Source organism: Protopterus annectens, chromosome 12.part0 (assembly GCF_019279795.1).
Source record: "Protopterus annectens isolate FY-2018-M chromosome 12.part0, PAN1.0, whole genome shotgun sequence".
Classification (NCBI taxonomy): domain Eukaryota; kingdom Metazoa; phylum Chordata; order Ceratodontiformes; family Protopteridae; genus Protopterus; species Protopterus annectens.
The window spans coordinates 232,779,379-232,806,492 of NC_056746.1; the positions used below are offsets into that span (position 1 = coordinate 232,779,379).

The window sequence follows — 27,114 nt, forward strand, 5'->3', positions numbered from 1 at the left end:
ACATTATTCTCCAGTACTAGTGACGGTTTAATATAAAGTTATAGACGCAGTTACACAAACCAAAACAAAAACTATTGTTATCTTCCTCCTTATAATCATAGGAAAGGCGGAGTTATTCCCGTCAAACCCAGTAACATCCTCTCTTTCTCAAAGGGCGGTTCGAACAGAGATGTCACAATGAAACTTTCAGTAAAAGCGGAATGGGTGAAGCAATTACCAATCGGAGTTCGACATTTTTTTGAATGACATCTGCTTTACCTAATCGATGATACTGTTAAAAATAGTGTTAGCAGGGTTGTTTCCTCTATTTTGGCGGCAGTCGGGCCCAAATTAATCTTTGTTGAGTTACTGTAGAATTTGTTTTGAATATATTTGGTATCGCACTATAGTTAAATCGTTTACACTATGACTTCCACTAATACATTTCAAGGAATGGATGAAAGCGCCAGACCTAGCTCCAGGTTGGTAAACTTACATGAGGCTAATCAATTACTGTAAGAATTGAATGTTGACATTTGCTAAGTGAGGAGCTGTCTAATCACTTTACATAATAGAGGAAATCGCCGTGGCATGATACTTTTATTTACTGAAGTTGGTGGTGTCTTCTTTTAAGAGTGAGAATACGTTTAAAAGCGCAGTGATTAATCCGTGTCTTCAGTACGACAAGAAAATCAATTTTAAAGTATATTCCTTCTGCGTAAGGGAATAGGATCGGTTTGCGGTAGGCATCCTGTTAGGCACACATAAGTGCCTCCGCCCTTGATTCTCCACATTTAACGTTGACACATCAGCTTTTAACCCTGTGTGACACCCACCATCATGCTCCATAGTTACTGCTGGTTCCTGTAGTTAAATCATCAGAGTAAGGAAGTACTTTTTCTCATCAAGGGAGTCTGTTGAATTACAGAAGTTTTACCTAGGTTTTATAATGTCTATGCAGAATAACTACTTCTCCCTCTATACCTGCGGTAATAAACCAGTCCGGTTGATTCTTTGGACGTTTTCTTTTACACCCCCCCGCCCAAAAGACACTTGTTATACTAAACAAAATATTTCCACGTAAATCGGTACAAACATTTAAATCATCATTGAGTTGGGTCTTACACTTTTATGTTTACCTTTCTTGAAATGCAATATTGAGCGCAATTGGTGTGCACTCTTCCTTGCTTAGAGACTCAACGATCTTTATTATATAAATATCCAAGGGTTTCGAACAGCAGAATCAGCAGTACTTTGTGTGGTGACACCGATACCCTGCCATACAAGATACGTTTTAAATTGAGGAAATGTATAGAATTTTGTCGCACTGGTTCGGGACTCCTTTATCTCTTGTCCGCTCTTGAAGAGGTGTGTTTCAAGGAAGAGAGTGAACACTTCTAGGAATTTAAGTATTTCAGTTGCACTTCCAAGAATTCCTGTATTATTATTCCGATTACTCACTTAATTCAGTTCACGGTGGCGGGCGACTTGGACCCTTTCTTGAGCTCACCACTCAATTCGTACAGTTCAGTCATAATTATTAATTGCCCCTGATTTTGAAGCGACTTTTACTTTCCCTCTTAATTCCTCCTGAAACTGGTGCCTGGTCTCAAGTTAATAAGTACTGATATGACCCCGATTGTCTCAATATTAGTTCTGGGATTGTACCTGATTTGGCTGAGATTTTTCTTGAATTGAGAGCTTGTTCTTACAGCCAAGCACAGTTTTGGCGTTTTCTTAGCTTGATCCGCAATGATGGTCTGGATGTAGTTGTCTTTCGGTCTTAAACCCATCAGTAAGCAACTTGGCTGTGTACGGACAGCTGTTAAAAATACTGAATAGGTGTAGAAGGGCCAGCGGACTCCGAGGCGAAGCTACCTCCCCGGTGTGACTCGCATTTAATATTCTCCCTCCCAACATTTTTTCATTATTGGCTTTATACTGTAATTGCACACAAACAGAACAACCAGAGACTTCTTGGTGCAAATGAAACCGAGTAACAGTTGTCTAGGTCTGGCTAATAACTTTTGAGTAGCAGATCCAAAATACAGAAGGTCTGTAAATCTGTGTTTTTTTTTTTTAACTTTAGAAACGTGCAATTTTTTTTAAATGTAAGCGGCGCTCTATATCAGGATGACAGCCAGCATTTACAGTAATTTATTTGTATTTGTTGTCCGGGGTAGAGCACTGATCGCCATGGACCTTTTTTAGACTCGGTCCGGGGAATGTTAACCAATTAAATGACTTGCTCAAAGTGACACAGTCAGTGGAGGCTGAGGGAATCGAACCTTATCCCTAGGGTTGCCACCTTTACAAATGCCCAACAACCGGATAGCGTTTTTATAAAGATGCGATTTTGCAGGACGGAAAATACCCACGGCCAGTGCAAAGGAAATAACTCATTTTTGCCAAAATAAAAGCTTATTCTTGTAACATTTGCATTTTAATCTATTTCTTCCAACATTTAAGTGTTTCAGATACAAAATTAAAACATGCCACTGTTAAAGAAGACTTGGGAAATGTTTTTTGTCCCCAAATCTCAAGACATTTGCCATTTTTTTTAGGACATAACTGCCAAAGAGGGACAGGTGGTAACCCAACTTGCATCCTACCCTCACCCAGAATGATACCACAGTACAAACAGAAAATGGTTACTTGCCTACTCCGAGGTGATCTCTGCCTAACATATAAAGCTATGTCAAACCAAGAGGTGTTGGACATGCTACGCCTAAAGAAATCCTATCCCTCCGAGCTATACGCTCTAGGGACTTAAACCTTGTCACCACATTAAACAGGACATGCTGGAGGGATAGATTCCTGTCCCCGAGACTTCCCATACTCTGGAACAGGCTACCCATCTGTGTCAAGCAAAGTTCTTCATTAGCACTCTTCAAGAAAAATCTTGAGTGGATGGGAAATAAGAAATACACCCCAGGGATCACTTCTGTGTCTCTGCTCGACAGTGGCACAGGAAAATAACTTTCTTCGGTGGTATAAGCCAGGGCACCTTGTTGGCCAGGCTTACGTAGGCCCTTGGGCCTATAGCCTAGTTGCCTACCTATGAATTGGCTAAGTTTCTGGTGTCATTCTAAGGGGACCCAGTATCAGTCTGCCTGGGATGACATTATCGACAGACCTCGATGCTTCACCAGAGGTGGCCTGCACCTGTCACCCCTAGGATTCCAGATACTGGCCAAAGCTCTTGCTGACCCTATAGTGCCTTTTTTAGGCAATGTCCTGAAGACAAAATTATCCCCGTAACAGTCACAAGCAAACAAAATCTTAGGGTTATGCTACTCAATGCTAGAAGCCTAAATCTCAAAATGCACTCGCTTGAAGCACTCCTAAAGATAGAGAACATTGACATCTGTGCAGTGACCGAGACCTGGTTTAAGTCTCAGGAGAGCACCCCAGATTTGCCAGGCTATAATTCTTACACTTTTCTACCCCCAAATCCAGACCGAAGCAGTAAAGGCGGAGATGGTTTCATATTCATAAAAGATACGTACACCTCCAGACCAATAGCCCAGCATAATGCATCTGAGATACTTGGGTACAGCTACCACTGGGTAAAACTGCAATCCAGGTTGTAGCCTGCTATAGATCCCCCACCATGTCCCAAGAGTCCCACAAGTCCCACTCCATATTCCTTAACTCACTAGAAAATTTTAAGGTACAACCCAATACCCTTATACTGAGAGACTTCAACTACCCCTCCATTAATTGGGAAAATTACTCAAGTACCAACTCACTAGCTCAACGTTTTCTGGAATTCATGAATTCCAGCGCCCTAGACCAACTTGTACTTACACCAGGGGTAGAAATATCCTTGACCTGGTTGTTGCCAACATGGGTGACTGTTGCTCTACACTTGAAGTCAATTCCTCCATGGTCAGATCTGACCACAAGCTTATCACCATGGACATCACATCCCACTCGCACTTCCATCAAAGGAAACCACTGTTAAAAAAAAAAAAAAAAAAAAACTTCTCCAAAGCCAACTTTGGGCTTCTAAAACAGTCCACGCAAATGGATAATAGGTGTATAACTAGGAAGTAAATGCACACACAGCCAGGAAGTGGAACAGCTTGTTGTAAGTTCACCAAGGCAGATTCAGTAAATCCAGGTAGGCACCAAACAAATTCAAATAATTCCTTTATTCAGAACCACAGAATAATAACACACAAGCGCTTTCGCTCAGAGGAATTCTGAGCTTTATCAAGTGACACCATGCTGTTGAATCAGGTGTCTTATATAACTTGAAAATCCTAGGTTAATTAGAAAGCACTACCAATTAACATTTTAAAGAGACTATGCACTATTCCACATGCTTAAAAATTCCTTTAAAACAAAATATATAAAAAATATAATAGGTTGCTTAAAATAATGCATTAATGCATCTGTCACTACTAAAAATGCTAATGGCTTAAAAATAAACAAAACATTGTGCACTGTTTCCATAGTGTTTAACTTTGTAATAAAACTTGCTTTGTGCAAAAAGTTGCACTTCTTTTGAAAATTGGAATAAGATGGAGTGACTTGACGTACCAACTGTTGTTCGTGTAAGTATAATATAAGGCTAATGCCTAGTATGGGTATGACAATATTTTCCTTTTCTTGGTCTTGTTGACAACCCTGCTGGAAAAAGAACACTATCTATGCTGTACAATAGGTCTTTCCTTAACATAGACTTTGTATAGTGTAGCATTAAGTGAAAATCATGCCCATGTGTATGAGTACTTGCCATAAGTAATTGTGTGGGGAATGTCAAACTAAAGTCTTGCCCTTCTTAGTTTCAGTAGCGGCTTGATACTGATCAAACCGTTAAGCCCAGGGGGTCTCCCAGCATCTAACTTTAATTGCCAGAGGAGTTCTCGATATTCTAAAGTTGATTCCCAATCATCCCCCCTGGCATCAGGCTTAACTTGCTCCAGTACCATAAATTTCAGTTTTATGTTTGGACAGGTCAGGGAGTGCTTATAAAAAGCGTTGGTTTCCTTCTTTTTGTTTATATCATAAAAATGTTCGTATATCCGCTTGCGGAATTCCCTTTCCGTTTTGCCTACATAGAAACTGCTGCATGTGGTGCAGAAGCCTAAATAGACCACCCCTTTGCTACCACATGTGAAATGGCCTGCGGGGTAGATTTTAAACCTTCTGGATGGAATGGTGATACTTTTTTCTTCCAAGATGGCATGGCATTGGCTACATGCCCCACATTTAAATGTTCCCTTTCTTGCTGGGTTAGTTCTCCTTGTAGTGTTCTGCTTTTTCTCAAACATTTCCTTGAGATTGGTACCCCTTCTCCTTACAAATGAAGGTTGGTCAGGCAATAGCCCCTTAAACTCTTCAAAGAGGGTAAGTACAGGCTAGTACTTTCTTACAGATTCCTCCATTTCCCTTGAGTGCAAAGAGTAGGTGTAGATAAAACTGTTCTTAAATTCATTGTTGATAACGGGAACATAGCTGGCTGGTATGCCCGTTCCCTTACCCAGAAGGGGTGGATAGACAGTTCCTCTTGTAGAATTTACCTCCTCGACCAGGCTTTTGAAGAGGTCCAGAGGATAGCCCCTTTCTAAGAACAGACTTTCCAAAAACCTGACCTCTGCCATGTAGTCGTCATGTCCACTGCAAATCCTGCTTGCCCTGATGAGTTGTCCTTTGACAATGCCTTTTTTTCTGGAAAAAAGGATGTGCACTCTCAAAGTGCAGAACAGAGTTGGAAAAAGTAGGTTTGCGATACAGCTTAGATTGAAAACGGTTCTCCAAGTAATTTTTGTATATGATGGCATCTAAATAATGTAATTGGTCTGGATCGGTGGAGTGAGTGAACTGCAGAAAATTGGTACTTGCATTGATGTGAGCAAAAAAAACTCAAAAGCTCATCCTCAGACCCTTGCCACAAGATGCAGATGTCGTCAAGGTAACGTCTGTAGAGTAGTAGATGTTGCTCCCAAGGGGGGAATCAGTACAAACTTGTGCTCCCATATGTGAAGCACCACGTTGGCGTAAAAGGTGGCACAGTATGCCCCCATTGCTACTCCTTTACTTTGCTTGAAGAGTTCTCCATTGAAAAAGATGAAGTTGTTACGTAATACGATTTCCATGAATTCAATGACCAAGTTGCTTAGTCTGTTGTTCAAATCGGTTTCATTGGTGAGAAACTCACCAAACCAGTCCAGACCCTCATCATGTGGAATGCTAGAAAAGAGATCCTTGATGTCAATGGTCACCAGCAACAGGTCAGGAGAAAACTTGGTAGTAGGAAAATCACACAGAAAGTGCCAGGAGTCCTTGCATACATGCGTAAGCAGGGGGGTGAATCTCTTAGTCAAACAATCAATAAATTTACCGATGGGTTCCGTGATTCCCCCTGCCACTATTGGCCTGAATGCTGGTGGGTTAGTTCCCTTATGAATTTTAGGGATGCCAAACAAAACCGGTATCCTTGGTTTTTCTACATGTAAATAATTGTAGAGCTTCTCATTGATGGAATTTTGCAGCAATAAATCGTACAAATGGTAGTTGATTTGCGCTAGAGCAATATTGACTTCATTTCGTGAGACTGTTGAATATTGCCCATCATTTTGAAGCATGTTATGAATGTAAGCCTCATAGTCTGCAGCAAACATCAACACTACCCCTCCCCCTTTGTCCGGCTTCATTATCCTTACATTTTTGTCCTTTAACTGTTTAATAAAGTTGAACCCTTCTTTAGAGAAGTTGCCAGCTAATGAAGTCTTTCTGTCCATAGATATTTTCCTAAAATCCTTTTCTACCAAATTCTCAAAAAAAGATACGAGTGGGTGTAGTGGGGGGTTAAATACACTTCTGCGGCTTGGACCTGTCTCCATAAATTGCTGCCCCTTAAAATAGTGTTTTAAATTCAAACCCCTGGTAAAGAGTTTTAACTCAACCAGGGACTGTGAAAGATTCATAGGTCTAGAAGGCACAAATTGCAAGCCACGCATGAACACGTCAAACACCCAGTCATCCAGTTCTAAGTCCGTGTAATTATAAATGGCAAAGTTATCCTTTCTTAAAATAGTACACATGTCATTAAGGCCCCCTATACCATTGCCTTTAATACTGTTAATGTGGTCCACAGCAAATTCTGTGTTTGAAGTGTTTAGTGTTACTTCAAAAAAACTTTCCTCATTCACTACCTGCGGGTCCATGCCCTGGGTGCCTGTTTGTGTCCCCAAACCCCGGGCCTCCCGGGGTTCTGCTGAAAATCCTGGTTGACACCCTTCCTACCCTTTTCAGCTAGCCTTTCACTTCTTCGAGGTGACTCTTCCACCTCTTCGTGAACATTTTCCTCTTGGGCATGTACTACAGAAGGTACTTTGTTAGACACTCCTTTGGTATAACGGTTAGGGGCAGGGTAAGCCACCCCTTCCCTGTATTCTGCCAAGTCTCTTTCCAGCTTTCTCAATTTTCTATTTAAAACCTTGTCACAAAACATATCAACTTTGTTAAACATTAGATCATAGTCACTTTTAAAAGCAGAAAGTCTGCATCAGTTGTTATTTTAGTATTCAATATTTCCAAATCCTCTAATAATGAACAAGCTTTACATTCATATTCAGAAATCATTAGGTTCAACATTTCCACACCTGCTCTATCAAAATGTCACATAACTTTTCATAGTAAGGAGTACCTGCTTGCACATTATTGGGAAATTTGTAAAACCTTAAACCTTTAGGAATACGTTTAACCCTAGAACATTCTCTAAGGTAATCAATCTCAAGCTGGTTAGATTTGAGCAAGTATAGCTTGTCTTTAAATTCATCAAAGTCTTGTTCAAATTTGGAAAAATTGTGATTGTTTACAGTACCTTTAGAAAAGCCAAACTGTTGTCCAGCCCATCTAGAAAAATTAAAGTCACTAGGTCTATTCCCAGTTCTGTTGTTCCTTGTATTCTCATTCTCCTCGATTAATTCAAGTTGTTCATGGTTAACTTCATTGTTTCCTCGTCCCCCACGTGTTCCTGTTGTATCAAAGGTAGGTAAACCTTTGAAAAGTTCTGTTGTTGCACGCCCAGAGGATGCCTTGCCTCTAGCACTGGCTGCAAGCTGTTGATTACAAGCAAATGCTGGCGAAACTGTACCATTAGATTTTAACAAAGAAGTAAGCTCTTTTAAAGCGTGTAAAACTTCATTAAATTCTGTGCGTGTAACAGGAGTTTCATTGTCAGCTCCTTGCAACACCTCCGGTGTTTCCGCAGCATTAAAAGTGTCCAATCCAGTAGCCATGGTGAAAAAAGCAGCAAAGAAGTCAAACAGCAGAGAACCAAACCAGGAAGTAAATGCACACACAGCCAGGAAATGGAACAGCTTGTTGTAAGTTCACCAAGGCAGATTCAGTAAATCCAGGTAGGCACCAAACGAATTCAAATAATTCCTTTATTCAGAACCACAGAATAATAACACACATGCGCTTTCGCTCAGAGGAATTCTGAGCTTTATCAAGTGACACCATGCTGTTGAATCAGGTGTCTTATATACCTTGAAAATCCTAGGTTAATTAGAAAGCACTACCAATTAACATTTTAAAGAGACTATGCACTATTCCACATGCTTAAAAAATCCTTTAAAACAAAATATATAAAAAATATAATAGGTTGCTTAAAATAATGCATTAATGCATCTGTCACTACTAAAAATGCTAATAACTTAAAAATAAACAAAACATTGTGCACTGTTTCCGTAGTGTTTAACTTTGTAATAAAACTTGCTTTGTGCAAAAAGTTGCACTTCTTTTGAAAATTGGAATAAGATGGAGTGACTTGACGTACCAACTGTTGTTCGTGTAAGTATAATATAAGGCTAATGCCTAGTATGGGTATGACAATATTTTCCTTTTCTTGGTCTTGTTGACAACCCTGCTGGAAAAAGAACACTATCTATGCTGTACAATAGGTCTTTCCTTAACATAGACTTTGTATAGTGTAGCATTAAGTGAAAATCATGCCCATGTGTATGAGTACTTGCCATAAGTAATTGTGTGGGGAATGTCAGACTAAAGTCTTGCCCTTCTTAGTTTCAGTAGCGGCTTGATACTGATCAAACCGTTAAGCCCAGGGGGTCTCCCAGCATCTAACTTTAATTGCCAGAGGAGTTCTCGATATTCTAAAGTTGATTCCCAATCACCCCCCCTGGCATCAGGCTTAACTTGCTCCAGTACCATAATTTTCAGTTTTATGTTTGGACAGGTCAGGGAGTGCTTATAAAAAGCGTTGGTTTCCTTCTTTTGTTTATATCATAAAATGTTCAGATATCCGCTTGAATTCCCTTCCGTTTGCCTACATAGAAACTGCTGCATGTGGTGCAGAAGCCTAAATAGACCACCCCCTTGCTACCACATGTGAAATGGCCTGCGGGGTAGATTTTAAACCTTCTGGATGGAATGGTGATACTTTTTTCTTCCAAGATGGCATGGCATTGGCTACATGCCCCACATTTAAATGTTCCCTTTCTTGCTGGGTTAGTTTTCCTTGTAATGTTCTGCTTTTTCTCAAACATTTCCTTGAGATTGGTACCCCTTCTCCTTACAAATGAAGGTTGGTCAGGCAATAGCCCCTTAAACTCTTCAAAGAGGGCAAGTACAGGCCAGTACTTTCTTATAGATTCCTCCATTTCCCTTGAGTGCAAACCTTCGTAGCCAATGCCATGCCATCTTGGAAGAAAAAAGTATCACCATTCCATCTAGAAGGTTTAAAATCTACCCCGCAGGCCATTTCACATGTGGTAGCAAGGGGGTGGTCTATTTAGGCTTCTGCACCACATGCAGCAGTTTCTATGTAGGCAAAACGGAAAGGGAATTCCGCAAGCGGATATACGAACATTTTTATGATATAAACAAAAAGAAGGAAACCAACGCTTTTTATAAGCACTCCCTGACCTGTCCAAACATAAAACTGAAATTTATGGTACTGGAGCAAGTTAAGCCTGATGCCAGGGGGGGTGATTGGGAATCAACTTTAGAATATCGAGAACTCCTCTGGCAATTAAAGTTAGATGCTGGGAGACCCCCTGGGCTTAACGGTTTGATCAGTATCAAGCCGCTACTGAAACTAAGAAGGGCAAGACTTTAGTCTGACATTCCCCACACAATTACTTATGGCAAGTACTCATACACATGGGCATGATTTTCACTTAATGCTACACTATACAAAGTCTATGTTAAGGAAAGACCTATTGTACAGCATAGTTTAACTTGGTTAAGATATAGTGTTCTTTTTCCAGCAGGGTTGTCAACAAGACCAAGAAAAGGAAAATATTGTCATACCCATACTAGGCATTAGCCTTATATTATACTTACACGAACAACAGTTGGTACGTCAAGTCACTCCATCTTATTCCAATTTTCAAAAGAAGTGCAACTTTTTATTACAAAGTTAAACACTATGGAAACAGTGCACAATGTTTTGTTTATTTTTAAGCTATTAGCATTTTTAGTAGTGACAGATGCATTAATGCATTATTTTAAGCAACCTATTATATTTTTTATATATTTTGTTTTAAAGGAATTTTTAAGCATGTGGAATAGTGCATAGTCTCTTTAAAATGTTAATTGGTAGTGCTTTCTAATTAACCTAGGATTTTCAAGGTATATAAGACACCTGATTCAACAGCATGGTGTCACTTGATAAAGCTCAGAATTCCTCTGAGCGAAAGCGCTTGTGTGTTATTATTCTGTGGTTCTGAATAAAGGAATTATTTGAATTCGTTTGGTGCCTACCTGGATTTACTGAATCTGCCTTGGTGAACTTACAACAAGCTGTTCCATTTCCTGGCTGTGTGTGCATTTACTTCCTGGTTTGGTTCTCTGCAATAGGTGTATAACTGCCGAATCATGCAGCAGTGCACTGTATGAGCACATACATAAGTGCATGGAACGGGCCATACCAAACAGAACCAAGATGCACTCCTCAAAAAAAGGAAACCAGTCTGGTGGACCCCTACCATTAACAAACTCTGCAACAGAAGAAAAAAAAAACTGTTGCAGAAAAGTGAAATCCCAAAACTGGAAAAATTCCCTTGTTAGCCTCAGAAAAAACTGAGATCCTTTATCAAATCATCTAAAGCCTGTTACGAAAACAAAATTGTTGCAGATTCTAAAGACAACCACAAGGTATTCTATAGCTATGTCAAGAATCTACATGGTAAGTTTCAGATATGCTCTGAGTCACAGCACAATGACAGTACATATACAGAACCAACTGATTTTGCCAACATATTGATTGACGGGTTCAGTGTGAACTTTACCCCCCTTTCACCCTCAGAGGGCCAATCTCAATTCTTAAGGAATGCCAGGTCCCTATTATCACAGGTAAATACTACATTGTCCAAAGCCAAGAATACAGCTTCCATGGGACCTGACAATATCCTGGGCTGTTTCCTACATGAATTGCAAAATGAACTGGTACCACACCTGAGTACCATGTTCAGTCACAGCCTCAACTCCGGCTTTGTGGTTGCTGAATGGTGCACTGCTACGGTCATCCCACTCCATGAATGGGGAGTGACCACAGATGCTGGGAACTACCATCACCAAACTCTGGACCCCATGCAGTTTGGGTTTGTGAAAGGCAGATCATGCCTGCTCAACCTGATAGACTTTGAGTCTGTCACCGGAGCTGTGGATGAGGGCAAGGTAGTGCACACAGCCTACCTGGATCTTGCCAAGGCTTTCTACACCATTCCTCACTCAGGAATCCTAGATAGACTTAATAAACTAGGCATAGACCCTTATGTCACAAGACGGGTAGCCAATTGACTCACTGATGGAACCCACACTGTAAAAGTAGCAGATTATTAATCTGACTACCGACCAGTTACAAGTGGCGTGCCACAGGGATCTGTCCTGGGTCCTCTCCTGATTGGCATCTGTTTTTCTGAAGTATAAGTCAACAAAAAAGGACTCTAGTTAACCAAATTCGCAGATGACTGCAATTTGGGAGCAATAGTAGATCCTTCTATGGATGTAGACATCCTACAACAAGGTCTCACTGAGACCAATGACTGGTGCAAGAACCATGGCCTCAAGCTCAATCCCAAAAACTGCATTGTTTATTCCCTTTGGGAAAAATTCGGTGCCCGTGAACTACCACATAGATGGAAATCCATTAAAACCGAAGGTGTGATAAGAGACCTTGGTACACAGGTTGACAGCAACCTCTCCTTTGATAACCACATCGCTATTGTGGTCAGAAAGTCCTATGTAGCAGAAAGTCGTTCTATGTAGCACATCTGATCACAAAAGGTTTCTCATCCAGAACGAAAGAGGTTATTAGGCCCTCTTTACTCGTCCCTGATCAGACCTGTTATTGAATGTAGTGCCCCATTTGGGTATATACCTTGCTAGACACTTAAAACAGCTGGAAGGGCCACAAAAATACCTAACTAAGAGGGTCTTAGGCCTTAGACATATACTCTGCACTGACACAAACAAAAAAAAATCTCCAGCTATACTCTCTCATATTGCCTACTTGGAGATGATCTCTGCTTGGCCTACAAGGCCATGTCTGACCGTGAGCTACTAGAGATGCTCCACCTAAAGAAATCCCTCCGCGCCATACACTCCAGGGACCTAAACCTCATTACCACCATAAACGGAACATGCTGGAGGGACAGGTTCCTAACCCAGCGACTTCCCATAGTCTGGAACAAACTCCCCATTCACGTCAAGCAGAGCACTTCATTGGCCCTTTTCAAGAGAAATCTTGAGTGAATGGGCAGCAGGAAGTTCACCCCAGGAATCACTTCACTGGCCCTGCTTGAAAGGGGCACGGGAAACTAACTTCGGGTGACAGTCATCCCAGGGATCACCTCAGTGGCCTTGTCTTACCAGGGCACTGGAAACTAACTTCAGGTAGCATTATGCCAGGGAATTTCTTGGGCTAGGTTTGTATAGGTTCCAGGGTCATTAGTCTAGTAGATACCTATGAACCACTGGACAACAAGAAAACTGCTCATAAACGTCTCCTTAATCCTTTAAGGCAACTGCCAGACGAATGATCTGTTTCTTAACACAGGAAGTGATAAAGTCTCAATTAAAAGTAGGCTGTCAAGTGTACTTGGGGGAACGCTGCCTACCTGGATTTGTGTGCGCCTGTAATGTCTGTGTTGAATAACTGATGTTTTCTTAACACATATATTTGACAGTTAGATTTGACAGTTATAAGCCATTCCTCAGTGTTTATAAAAGGGAAAACACACACACACACACACACACACACACACACACACACACACAGCCTCCCCACAACCATAACTGTAATAACCAGGGCTTGCTTAAGAGTGTGGAAAAGGGCAAAGTTCTTTACCCCACCGTAACCCATTCTTGTCAAAACTGTTGTCCGTGCTGTCCACTAGTAATGTAAGTGAAAGGTATGAATACTGTATTGTAACTCACTTGCATTGCTATAGTCCGAGGAAGTACACCATCAGTATGTTTTGATGGAATATGTATTGATGAAAGTCTCTCTGAAACATAGGCTTGTGCATATATGTATATAATTAATAAATACATTATATATATATATATATATATATATATATATATATATATATATATATATATATATATATGAAGACTAATCCAGGTTTTTCTTAAGAATTGACTTAAAAAAACATGCTTAAATTTTGTGAATGTAATGCTTTGTCAGCTAAAAATACACTACAAGCACACTTGTCCTCTCTCAGGATTTCTATAAGAAGTCCCGCCTGTGGGCGAAAACTTACTATGTATTTTAGCTGGTAGGAGCCCTGCTGTAGGATGAATATACTTAGTCTAGTTTTAGCTGGCAAGTAAAGAACTGCTTATTTACAAAGTTTTTGGCGTATATTTATGCATGAATAAAAAAAAAAATATATATATATATATATATCTATCTATCTATCTATCTATCTATATATATATATATATATATATATATATATATATTTATCTATATATCTATCTATATATCTATCTATATATATATATATATATATATATATATATATATATATATCTATCTATATATCTATCTATATATATATAGGTCTAATTTGGAATCTCGGACTTTAAAAACTTTGAAATTTATATGGTTGAGACCATAACATCGAAGTTTTGAAAGTTCAAAACTTAAATAAAAAATAAAATTATTGCCCCCTACACACCCCTGCTCATTAAATATACCAACTCCGAGGTCATACTGCAGTGAAGAGAATGGTAAATTTCTTGTTCTGCACTCTACAGCGATCTCCATGTAAACAGTTTGTTTCAAAACTTCGATCTTATTTTCTCAACTTTGTGAAGTTCGAGGTTTTGAAATTTCGTGTTTCCAAAGTAGACCCTTGTATGTATGTGATACATACATAGTTTCATAGTTTAGTACTAGGCTATCTGCCCTGGGGCATTTGTAAGCCTAGCCATAGTGATGTGGCTTTTGCCACCCCATGAAATGGTACAAAAATGTACAGAATAAATTTAGAATACTGTGCCTCTGTCTAGTAGTGACACAATGAAGGTCCCCTTATATAATAGAATTAGTTTACTGTGCCCCTGTCTAGCAGTAACACAGATGTGACCCCTGGGGTAAACTTACGATCTCCCATCCACTCATCAAGATTTCTCTTGAAGAGAGTCAGTGAGGGCTCTGCCTAATATGAACTGGGATCTTGTTCCAAAGCATGGGAAGCCTCTGGGTTATGAATCTATCCCTCCAGCATGTCCTATTCATACTTGTGCCGAGGTTTAAGTCTTTAGCTCTCGTGGTCCTGATGGATTTGGATTTTTTGAGGTGGAGCATGTCCATCAGATCCTGATTGGACATGGCCTTGTACGTCAGGCAGAGATCACCTCTGAGCAGGCGGTATGCTACTGAATAGAGCTGAAGTTTCTTTAGTCTGGCAGAATAAGACATATGTTGGAGACCCTTGATCCTCTTGGTGAGGTACTTTTGTGGTCTCTCCAGCTGTTGTAAATGCCGGGTGAGGTATATACCAAATGGGGCATTGTACTCAATCATGGGTCTGATGAGGGAGGAGTATAGGGGTACAATGACATCCTTGGATCTGGATGCGAATCCCTTCATGATGAGGTGTGCAAGGTAGAATGTTTTTCTAACCACTTTGGCAACGTGGGTGTCAAATGAGAGGTCGCTGTCGACGTGGGTCCCTAGGTCTCTGATTACTTTTTCCGTACTCAGTGGGTTGCTGTCTATGTGATAATTTGTGGGTACTTTGTTTTTCCCAAAGGGGATGACCATACATTTTTTGGCATTTAGTTTAAGGCCGTGACTCCGGCACCAGTTGTCCGTTTCTGTGAGGCCTTTTTGTAGGATGTATGTGTCCGCTGGTGTATCGACTATGGCGCCTCGTTTGCAGTCGTCTGCGAACTTTGTCAGCCACAACCCTCCCATGTTTGCTTTAACATCTGAGAAATAAATGCCGAACAAGAGGGGTCCCAGGACAGATCCCTATGGGACACCACTTGTGACTGGCTTTGAGTCTGACATTGCTCCAGCGATTTTAACTTTATGGGTTCTGTCCTTTAGCCAGTTTGCAACCCATCTAGTGACATAAGGGTTTACGTTTAAGCTGTTGAGCTTATCTATGATGCCTGAGTGGGGTATTGTGTCGAAGGCCTTAGCCAAGTCTAGGTAGGCTGTATGGACTGCTTTGCACACATCAATGGCTCTAGTGACTGTTTAGAAAAAGTCAACCAGGTTCAAAAGGCAGGATCTGCCCCTTTACAAAGCTGAAGTGGGCGGGGTCAAGTGTCTGTAGGTCCCCTATGTCTCTGTTTGAGTTCCATAATGATTCTTTCCATAGCTTTGCAGACCAGGCTGGTTAAGCTTATGGGGCGGTAGTTCCCAGGGTCTGTAGAGGTACCCCCTTTGTGGAGGAGTGGGACCACTGTTGCTGTACGCCAGTGTTCAGGTACATATCCTGTAGTAAGGCTAAGGTTAAATAGCATTTTTATGTGCGGGTTTAGCTCCTCTTGGAGTTCACATAGCACGCAACCTGGGATACCGTCAGGTCCCATTGATGCTGTGTTTTTAGCTTTGTTGAGGGCGGTTCTCATTTGGACATCTGAGATGACAGGGAGATTGCATTCAGCTGGGATAAGTATTTCTTCTTTTGGGGGTGAGGGAGGGGAGAAATTTGCACTGAACCGGTCAGCCAGAATGTTGGCAATATCTGTGGGTTCATTGTATTTTTTGTTGTTGTGAACTAACTCTGAGCATATCTGAGGGTTTCTGCCCAGGTTTCTAACATAGCTAAAGAAGGCTTTGTGGTTATCTTTAGTGTCCTTAGCGATTTTTCTCTCAAAGTTGGCCTTGAATGTTTTTATGAGAGAACGTAGTTTTCTGCTAATGTTGATAAGAGATGTCTTCCCTTTATGGGATTTTGCTCTGACATGCAGTTGCTTCCTTCTTTTGTTGTACAATTTGGTAATGGTTGAGGTCCACCAGACAGGACGCTTGCCTTTGGTGGAGAGGGACTTGGATTTATTTGGGATTGCATGATCCATGCATTGGAGATGTCCATAGAAAGCATTTGTGAAGGATTCGGCATTGTGGGATGTGGTATCCACTGGCCCAGTGGGCTTAAAGGATACCAACTCAGTCTTAAAAAGAGTGAAGTCTGCTTTTGAGAAGTTTTTTACTGTGGTCTTTTGTGCTGGGGGTGGAGGTGGGATATGTATGTCCAGGGTGATTAGTTTGTGGTCAGATCTCACTAGTGAGGGGTATACCTCCGGTGTGGAGCATTTTGTCCCCGTGTTTGTGATCAGGTGTAGTATATTATCTTCCCTAGTGGGAGAGGTGACTAGTTGTTCCAGTGCACTTGAGTTTATGAATTCCAGGAACCTTTGGGCTAGGGTGTTAGGGCTAGAATAATGTACCCAATCTATGTTTGGGTAGTTGAAGTCTCCCAGTATGATGGTATTTTGTGATACATTCATATCCTCCAATGTCTTCAGGAAGGCTGAGTGGGGTTCCTGAGATTGGGGAGGGTGGTCTGTAACATGCTACCAGTTGTATAGCAGTTTTGCCTATGGTTAGTTGCACCTGTATGGTCTCTGATGCTTCATGTGTTGCTACTAACCTGGAGGTGTGGGTGTCCTTGATGAATATGGACACTCCCCCTCCCTTTGTGGTTCGGCCCGGGTTTTGGGGCCGAAAAGCATGATGCGAGGTATAGTCTGGTAGCGCTGGGGTGCTCTCAGGAGCCTTGAACCAGGTTTCAGTTACTGCAGAGACGTCTATGTTCTCCATGCTGAGGAGTTCTTCGAGTGCCTGCATCTTGAGATTTAGACTTCTGGCGTTGAGCAGCATTACCCTTATTTTTTTTTTCATTTTTGTTTTCTAAGGAGGTGGGTTTGTCTTTTGAGCCTTGCCTAAAAAAGGCACTATGGGGGTGGCAAGAGCCTTAGCCAATATCCAGAAGCCCAGTGTTGACCGGTGTAAGCCATCCCTTGCGAAGCAGCGTGGCTTGTCCAACATGTCATCCCAGGCAGACAGACATTGGATCCCCTTAGAATGACACCAGTACTTAAGACAATTGTTAAAGCTGATCATCTTGTCTTTGTATTGTGGCATCATTCTTGGTGAGGGCAAGATGCTGGTCAGGGTCATACCAGCCTGGGCTACATAATCGGAGAGCTCCTCCATGTCTCTTTTCATGTAGTCCAGGGAGGTACGTCTCGGGTCATTCACGCCAACATGGACAATGACGGAGTCATATTTGTACTTGCTTTGGAGCGACCTGAGTGTGTGTGTTATGTGGCGTATCCTAGCTCCCGATAGGCAGCTCGCAGTCACCCTCTCCTTGTTCAGCCTGGTAAGCGGGACATCAGTGTGTCTGACTATAGAGTCACCTATTACTAGTTTATCAGGCATGGTGTTTGGCCTTAAGGACTGTGATTGGTTGACACACTGATTTATTGAAGTATGTGTTGCATGTGTTTTGTTTTGAGGTGGTGGATTTTTGGATATCTACTTTGGGAGCCTCTGTTGTTTTGGTAAGTTTTTTATTAGAGCCTCCGAGTATGTCTTTGTGTTTTTATGTGTTTGGTTTGCAGTTGTGGCAGGTCTATGTGGGACTGGGTTTGTTGTGTGTGTGGTTACCATCTCCTCCTGTCTGGTCATGCCAGCCCTGAGTTGAGAGAGTTCAGCCTCCAGTTTGGCTATGTAGTTGCATCTCTCACATGTATTTGTGTTTGTTGGGAGGAGGAGAGGGTTGTCTGTGTACATGAGACAATTGTAGCATTGTCTCAAGATACCCAGATTAACCAGCTGAAGCCAGTAATCTACCACTCGACATGCTAGAACAGTATAAGGGAGTGCTGTGCCTTTAAGGGGAAGTGGATATTCAAAGGGATGGTAGGTGGATGTAGTGCTTTACTTAGTACGAGAGTGCTTACTTAGTAGAGAAGTTTTGAGAACAAGTGCTAGGCTTATAATATAGTGAGTAGTCTGATTATACTAAGAGTAGAGCTTCCTTAAGGGAAAATTTGAAGAGCAGACTTGGTAGAGCCAGAAGAAGTTTAACTGGTGCTGCTCTATGCACACAAACGCGTAAAGCCGCACAAACGTGGATTTTAAACAGGGAACTACAAAAGAGCTAGAAATGGTCCAAAACAACCAGTTGCTACAGCTCTTGTGCTGAGGTCACTTCCTACAGGGACAGGTAGGCTGCTCAAGGCTCCCCACTCCCACTGGTGAGCAAAGAAACTTACTTCTATCCAAGTAAGGTAATGGACAACACAGGAACTACACCACAGCCCAGAATACAGCAATGCCTGTAAACTGGTCTAAACTAGTCGAGGAGAGGCGGGAAAACAAGTATTATTTTTTTGTTTTTTTTTTATAGAAACACACAGAAAATGCAGAAACAGTGATAAATCAGTTACACAGGCTAGCACACTTTAGTGGGCAGCCTCAACAGTTAAATTAAACAAACAAACAAACGTTCGATCAAATGCGACTAAAAAGTAACTTTAAGGGCAGATTTTAAAATAATGCAGCAAACAGGCTACAAAACAGTTTAAGCTTGTTCAGGTTAAGCTACAGAAGCTATTCCAAGTAAAAAAAACAGCAAAGATACTTAAATCTAGAAAGTAGTCGTTTTTCTGAGTTCTCTGTAGCTAGGACCACTCTGCAGGACCACGAGGAGCTTGTCTGAGCAATACTTTGTAACATCGAACTGCGGTGGTGCTGCGGTAGCGTTGTCCCCTCACAGTAAGACATTGTCTTGTTCGATTCTCAGCTAGAGCGTCTTCTATATGGAGACGTGCGTAAATGGGAGTACCTTCGTTGAAAGTTGTGAGTCAGAGCTGGCAACTCGGCACGTAAAAATCTACTGCCAGTCATTAGCGGACCGGAGTTCCGCTGCAGCGACCCCTAATTGGGAAAAGCCGAAAGACACAACAACAACTTTATAACATCGAAATTCCAAAATTGCGAATTTCATATTACCGAAAAGACAATGCTGAATAATAATTGCACTGAAACTTTAAAATACTGACATTCATAACATTGAAAATGATGTAATTAAATCAAAGGGTGCTTCAACAAAGTACTAGTTTAAGGGTGTGCACACTTATGCAACCAGCTTATTGTACGTTTATTATTTTTGTTTTATATTTTCCCCAAACAGATTTGTTGGTTTTTCAATTGAATTGTACAGGTTGTAGGTCACATTAAAGGTGAGAAATGTTTTGAAATGGTTTATTGTGGTCTCATTTTTTATGTCACAAAAACATGGCATTTTAACAGGGGTGTGTACACTTTAAATAATTCAGTGTGTGTGTGTGTGTGTGTGTGTGTGTGTGTGTGTGTGTGTGTGTGTGTGTGTGTGTGTGTGTGTAATTGTATATATATTTTTGTGTGTGTATTCATGAAAAAAAGTGTGTAATATATATGTGTGTGTATTCATGAAATTTTACTTTTCTATCATTTTTGACTACACTCTGCTTTCATTTAGGGCAGAAAATTTAGTCATTACTCTTTGCACACACACATGCTTTCTTGTGTTACTGCTGACCCTATCATGATTAATTTATTCCCATCTATAGTCCAGATTGCTACATTCCTGCAGTATTAGCTGTGCTGACTGCCATGTTACATTTGTCTGCCATGCTTTAACTTTACTGAAGTCAGTTCTTTCACTGCTGGGAGTAAACTACTTAAATATGAGAAAATGTTTTCCACTGGAAACGGTGAGGCAAAAAGCTGCTTTCCTTTTTCATTTGAAAATCTCACATTTTTAATTTATTTTGTACTAGTTGCAGTTGCTGCCCAGTGTGAGTGTGAATCTTGGCAACCATGTCTCAAACAACATAATATTAGGTCTTAGTCTGAGATATGATTGTGATGATTTGAGGTATTGCCATCTGTACCAGGGGAAAATAGGGCAGTGCATGTATTACATATGCCAGCATAGTTAGCTGGAGTTTTGTAAATTTTGCCATTTGACTATCACATTTGTACAGATGCTTGTGTTAAAAATGTGTATCAGAAGTGTTTGTGTATATGTTTAAGCAAAGAATTCTGGAAGGGAAGAGTAGAAGTTTTTGAAAATTTTCTATAGCTTTCAGATACTGCAGCAGATTTTGGCAAAGTTCTGACTGTGTATTGTACCAAAAGTCAAGTGATCAAATGTGATGTCATTCTATAATAAACAGTGACTCGCGCAGCAGCTGGCTTTGTTTTTTTTTTTGTTTTGTTTTTTCTTTCTTTTTTGGGAACCTGATATAAAAATCTGTGACTGTTATCACAATTGTCACTGAGTTCAGTTAGTTAGAAGCTAATCATCATGCCTTGTGGAAGTAAGCATCTCTACATCTAATCTTGCCTTGCTGTATTAAGTTGGCTAGGGAACAGTTATTCTTTAGGCAGTCAGGAAATGCATTGAGATTAGTTCAGTAATGTTTTTCTGTTTCTGTCCATCTGTGTGTGTTATTTCTGCTGTGATTGAAAGTGTGGTGTTTATTGCACTTGGATATTTAGTATTCTCATTTTCTATTTTATTATTTATCAAATATTTTTGTACCTTTCATTGTGGCTGGTCTTTTAGAGAATACTTTTAAAATCTTGAGAGTACTTGTGCTTATTTTAGTGATGCCTTGGCTACGCCAAAAAGCCTGGCTGCTTTGATTACACTCTACCATTTATATTAGTATTGATTTTACTCGGTATAATTAAATACCGTTCTAATAGCCTGATAGTGGTTGATGGGTGGCAGCAGTTACCTTAGTCTGGGCAGAAACGCTACAGGTAGTAAATCTGTACCAGCCTTTCCTAGGAGTGTGTGAAAATCAGATACCCAGGTATGGGTGTGTTGGCTGCTTGGAACTGGGATACAGTGCTCCAAACTTTGGGGTCTGGAGAGACAGAGTCCAGTCCCAGGTATGGAGCTTGTTCCCTGTGTGCTCTTAAGGAAATTGTGCTTGATGCAGAGCGCTACATCTGAAAAATACTGTATAAATCCATTCCTGTTCTTGGTGACGGTCTCTCACTGACGTCAGTGGTAAGGATTGAGGCTCCTTGATGTCTTTCCTGGAGTAGAGAGGCAGTCACAATGATCATAATTCTTTTAGTGCACGGATTCTTATCTGCTCCGTCTACTACTTGTTTGTGTCTTTCGGCTTTTCCCGGTTAGGGGTCGCCACAGCGGATCTCTGGTTCGCTAATGATTGGCAGTAGATTTTTACGTGCTGAGTTGCCAGCCCTGACACACAACCTTCAACGAAGGTATGCCCATTCATGCAGGTCTTCACGCAGAAGACGCTGTAGCTGAGAATCGAACCGGACAACGTCTTACTGTGAGGCGACAATGCTACCGCAGCACCACCACCGCAGTTGCTCCATGTACTACTAATGAGAGAGAGAGAGAGAGAAAAAAAAAAAGAGTAGTGTGTTTTGTTGCCTTTCAAATGTGGTAAAGTACTTGGTGAGAACTGTCAGCAAAACACATCAGTGAGTGATTTTGAAACTAAAAACCAAGTCTGGAACAGATTGTAGAAGTAGACATCCGACAGAAACAAAGGTGTGTTTACTTCAACTGCTGCTGTTTGCTGGCTGGTAATGTCTTTTCTCACTGTGAGACCTGATCTTAACAGTGCTGTAGGGGTGGTGCTTAACAATTCCTGTGATTGGGTGTCATGCTGTTGAAGCACTTGTGGTTTGTCTTTTATCTCCAATATTGGATTGTAATCACTGTGCTCTTTGCACTATATAAAGTATGTGTGTGTATAATATGTAACATGTCTTCTTTTGTTAACTGTGTGCTCTGGACAAACAGTCCCTTTACAAGGATGACCTGGGAGCAATGTCTGGCTAAATAACTTGCTCAAGGTCACACAGCCACCAAATAAGGGCTGAGGGAATCAAACCCTGTACCACAGGAACTACAGCTCAGTCTTAACCCTTGGCACCAGCTACTGTAAACTGTATGTAATATGCACATACATGTGTGCATGTAAAATATACAAAACAATACTGTGTGGTATATTTGTATACCAAGTATATAAATATGTTGTGTGTGTATTTGTATGATTGTGTAACTTTAATTAAGCTTAAGGCACATCCACAACAGAAATCTTTGAACGTGAATGATAGAAACCAAATGAACTATGAGATGTACAACAATGCAGAAAAGGGCAAATTCCCTTATTCAACTGTAGGCCAGTCACACTATGAAAATTGAAACTGTGCTGGAATGATAACAGTGCAAGTCAATGGAGTACACCCTTTCACTTCCACTGCTAGTCTACAATGGGTTGCACATCATTTATCTACCACAAGTGATTAAATACACTTCAATCAAATGAAGCAAGACACAATTTTGACTTTGCTTGTTTGGGGGGATAGCCCCCCTTGCTCTCTCTGTATATATGTTTAATACATGCACACAAACATATTTTATTTTAGATGTCAAAGAACCATGTGCAGCAGACAACTTCAGAGTAATCAAGCACTTATAACTTGTTTAGTAATCAAAATGTCTTTACTAAAAACATATAGATGAATGTTTTGTCGGATCTAACAAGTATGACTAAATCAAATCTGCAAAGCTCTTTCAAGCGTGGAAACTCACATCTATTTGTTTTTCAGTAAAGAAGTTTCCATTGTGCTTTATTAGTCTTAAGTCTCAGCTGAGCTTGTCTACAGCTTGTGGTTCTTTCCTGATTTTTTTTTTTTTTATTTTTTATTTTTTTTTCAGGATTCTCGACCAGCAGTTTGTCGCTGACATCTACCATTTTCCCTAATCCCTGTGGTCTATAGTCTTTCCTTGTTGGTGGGAGACATCTTACCCTAGTAAGGCTGGAAAACCATGGTGCCTCACTACAAGGATCTGTGCTTTTTATGTAGTTTATGTATTATGTATGCATACATGTGTGATGTGCAAGGAAAATGGCTCCGTCAGATTGCTAGGTATAAGTGCATCAAATATCTTCCATTCAAGGAAGAACGGTATTGCAGACTACCTAAGTTCTGCTTTTAGTTGCAGATGCCTACTGCATCAGAGACTTCATTCTAACATACTGTCGACGTATTGAAAAGTCATTTAGTGGGTAAAACTGTAAAGAACATTCATACTTACAATAAACCAATAAATACTGAATACCAGGAATGCATGTCCAACTCCAGTGTGTTACGACCTCTGCCTAAAAATAGTAAACAAAACAGAAATCAGGGCTGTGATGTAAATTAAACATAATTCATAGGTTCATACTAGGCTATCTGCCGTAGGGCATTTATAAGCCTAGCCAGAATGTTTGGCTTTCGCCACCCATTTTAAATGAATTTTGCTATGCCCTTTTTCGAGGTTAGTATACTGTGCCTCTGTCTAACAGTGACACAGAAGTGATACCCGGGGTAAACCTACGATCTCCCATCCACTCATCAAGATTCCTCTTGAAGAGAGACAATGAGGGACTCTGCCTAACCTGGACTGGGATTTTATTCCAGAGTGAAGGGAGCCTCTGGGTTATGAATCTGTCCCTCCAGCATGTCCTATTTATTTCAGTGCTGAGGTTCAAGTCTCTCGAGCGCATAGCTCGATGGGATTTGGATTTTCTGAGGTGCAGCATGTCCATTAATTCCAGGTTGGACATGGGTTTATACGTCAGGCACACATCGCCTCTGAGCAGGCGGTGTGCCACTGAGTAGGGCTGGAGTTTCTTTAACAGGGCAGCATATGGCATCTGTTTGAGCCTTTTGATCCTCTTGGTGAGGTACTTTTGGGGTCTTTCCAGTTGCTGCAGGTGTCTGGTAAGGTACATCCCAAAAGGGGCATTATACTCAATTATGGGCCTGATGAGGGATGAGTAAATAGGCACGATGACCCCCCCTGATTTAGATGTGAATCCCTTCATGATTTAGGTGGGCTATATATAATGTTTTTCTGACCACTTTGGCCACGTGGTTGTCAAATGAGAGATTGCTATCAACTTGGGTCCCCAGGTCCCTAATTACTTCTTCTGTACTTAATGGATTACCACCTATGTGGTAATTTGTGGGCACTTTGTTTTTGCCAAAGGGGTTGACTATACACTTTTTGGCGTTTAGCTTGAGGCCATGGCTCTGGCACCAGTTGTCTGTTTCTATGAGGCCCATTTGGAGGATGCTTGTGTCGGCTGGAGTCTATTATGGCGCCCAGTTTGCAGTCATCTGTGAACTTGGTTAGCCATAGTCCTTCTGTGTTGGCCTGTACCTCCGAGAAATATATACCGAACAATTGAGGTCCCAGGACTGAGCCTTGTGGGACGCCACTTGTAACTGGTTTGGAGTCTGACATGGATCCAGCAATTCTAACCATGTGGGTTCTGTCCTTGAGCCAGTTTCCAACCCATCTAGTGACGTATAGGGGTTTATATTTAAGCTGGTGAGCTTATCTATAATGCCCGAGTGGGGTATTGTATCGAATGCTTTTGCAAGGTCCAGGTAGGCTGTGTGGACCACCTTCCCCTCGTCAATGGCCTTGGTGACTGTTTCAAAGAAATCAACCAGGTTTAAGAGACAGGATCTGCCCTTAACAAAGCTGAACTGGGTAGGATCCAGTGTCTGTAGGTCCCCAATATCTTTATTTATGAGGTCCATGATGATCCTTTCCATAGCTTTGCAGACCAAGCTAGTCAGGCTTATGGGGCGATAGTTTCCAGGATCCATTGAGGCACCACCTTTGTGGAGAGGGACCACTGTTGCTGTACGCCACTCTTTGGGTACATATCCTGTAGTAAGGCTGAGATTGAACAGTAGTTTTATGTTTGGGTTTAGCTGCTCTTGGAGTTCATGTAGGACGCAGCCCGGGACACCGTCTAGTCCCATTGATGCTGTGTTTTTTGCTTTGGAGAGGGCAGCTCTTACTTGAGCATCTGAGATGTCAGGGGGGGCAGCACTCTGTGGGATAGATATTTGCCCTTTTGGTGGGGGGGGGGGTTGCGCTGAACCTGTCAGCTAGGATGTTGGCAATGTCTGTGGGTTCGGAGTATTTTTTTTTTGTCATTTTGGACTAATTCAGAGCATATCTGGGAATTCCCACCCAGGTTCCTAGCATAACTAAAGAAAGCCTTGTGATTATCCTTAGTGTCCTTTGCAGTTTTTCTCTCAAAGCTGGCCTTAGACGATTTTGAGTGCCCGTAGTTTTTTGCTAATACTGATCAGAGATGCCTTCCCTTTTTGGGGTTTTGCTCTATCATGTAGTAGCTTCCTCCTTCTATTGTATAGTTTGTTTATGGCAGTAATAAAGGCACCAAAAAGTAACTTTTTTAAGAACACTAAGTAAAACACATCCAAAAAGGTAAAAGTTTCCTCGTGAATAAAGAGCCTCTACTCCCAGAAACAGAAAATTAACTGGTATAGAAAGGGAGCAGAAAGAAATATGAAGCCAAAACCATTCCCATAGGAAACTAAAATACACTGATCATTTAGGAATTGCATCTCTCGCACGTGCAGTAGAAAAGACTCTTCTGGGAATCATTGAAGTACCTAGCATGAGGTGTAGCATGCACAATGCAGCTTGTGCTAGAAAGGCCCTTCTTCCAGGATGCGCTCATTTGTGATTGAGACGTGTTGGCAATAATGTAAGACTTAATTTGCATGTCTGGGATCTATTTTACTGTTGCATTGTGCAGATCATTCCTGAGCTGCATGTTGCAGTAGCAACCTGTGGTTTGTGTAGGCAGTGACATTGCCCATTCACACTGACATGCAAGTACAAAAATTTGAAGACCCATTTGTCAGTCCATTTACCTGTCCCACCCTGATTCTTCCACCCCCCATATTAGAAAGCCATTTCAGCATGTATGTATTAGGCTCCGTGGTCTAGTGTGTCCCCTCCACCCCCAAGCTGACATTTTGCCGCTACAGCACTTGTAATTCCTGATATCCATTGGTCCCCAGATGAATGCTGCCATTTGGCCATGTTCAGTACTGCTGCATGGTGGGGCTGGCTGTGCTAATCTACACTGCAGAGTGATTTCTTAGCTGTGTAGATGCCTACCTGGAGGCAGTTCTGGGAGGTATTATATGGCTAATTAGCTTATGCCTCCTTTGCATTAAGCACTGCTGTGGGGCCAGCCCTTCACTTTGTTGGCTTTTTGTGTTTAGAGGACCGTGTGGCAAAGTGAAAGGATGGTTGCAGAGTCTGGGAAAGATACTACAACATATAAACAGAGGGTGTACACCTTACGGTACCTTCTTTAGTCTGGCCCTTTGACAGGCCGTGTTTGACCTGCAAGAGCAATCCTGAAGATACAGTGCACAAAAGCAAAACACTGCATGAATATAAATGTATATTAAACTTGAAGTAAGGACATAAAAATTAACAGTGAAATCTTAAATTCTCAAAAGTGACCTCCTGCTCACTATGTACCAACTCTTGAGATTGCACTACAGGTGACAAAGGGGAAAACCCCTAATCCCTGATGTACTGCAGTCTCTCAATCATCTAATGCCATTGGATGATGTTTTTGGAGTTTGATAGTTTACTTCGATGTGGGCTTGATGACTTCAGTGTTGACAAATTGGTTAGTCAGCTTTCTAAACTGGACATAGTATAATATACTGTGCATGAGTATATGTATGTATCGTGACTTTACAAGGGCAGTGACTTTCGTAATCATTATCACTTT

The 27,114-nt window shown here is 41.2% G+C and overlaps 1 protein-coding gene across 1 annotated transcript in view; it reads left to right on the forward strand.

Annotated features, from left to right (window-relative positions):
* The first annotated feature begins 277 nt into the window (after positions 1 to 277).
* Positions 278 to 27,114, forward strand: part of JPT2 (Jupiter microtubule associated homolog 2) — a 198,697-nt gene continuing 171,860 nt past the window's right edge. Inside the window, exon 1 of the mRNA XM_044089296.1 lies at positions 278 to 461. Within this exon, the coding sequence (XP_043945231.1) occupies positions 406 to 461 (56 nt within the window). The 5' untranslated portion in view covers positions 278 to 405. The remainder of the gene's footprint in view (positions 462 to 27,114) is intronic.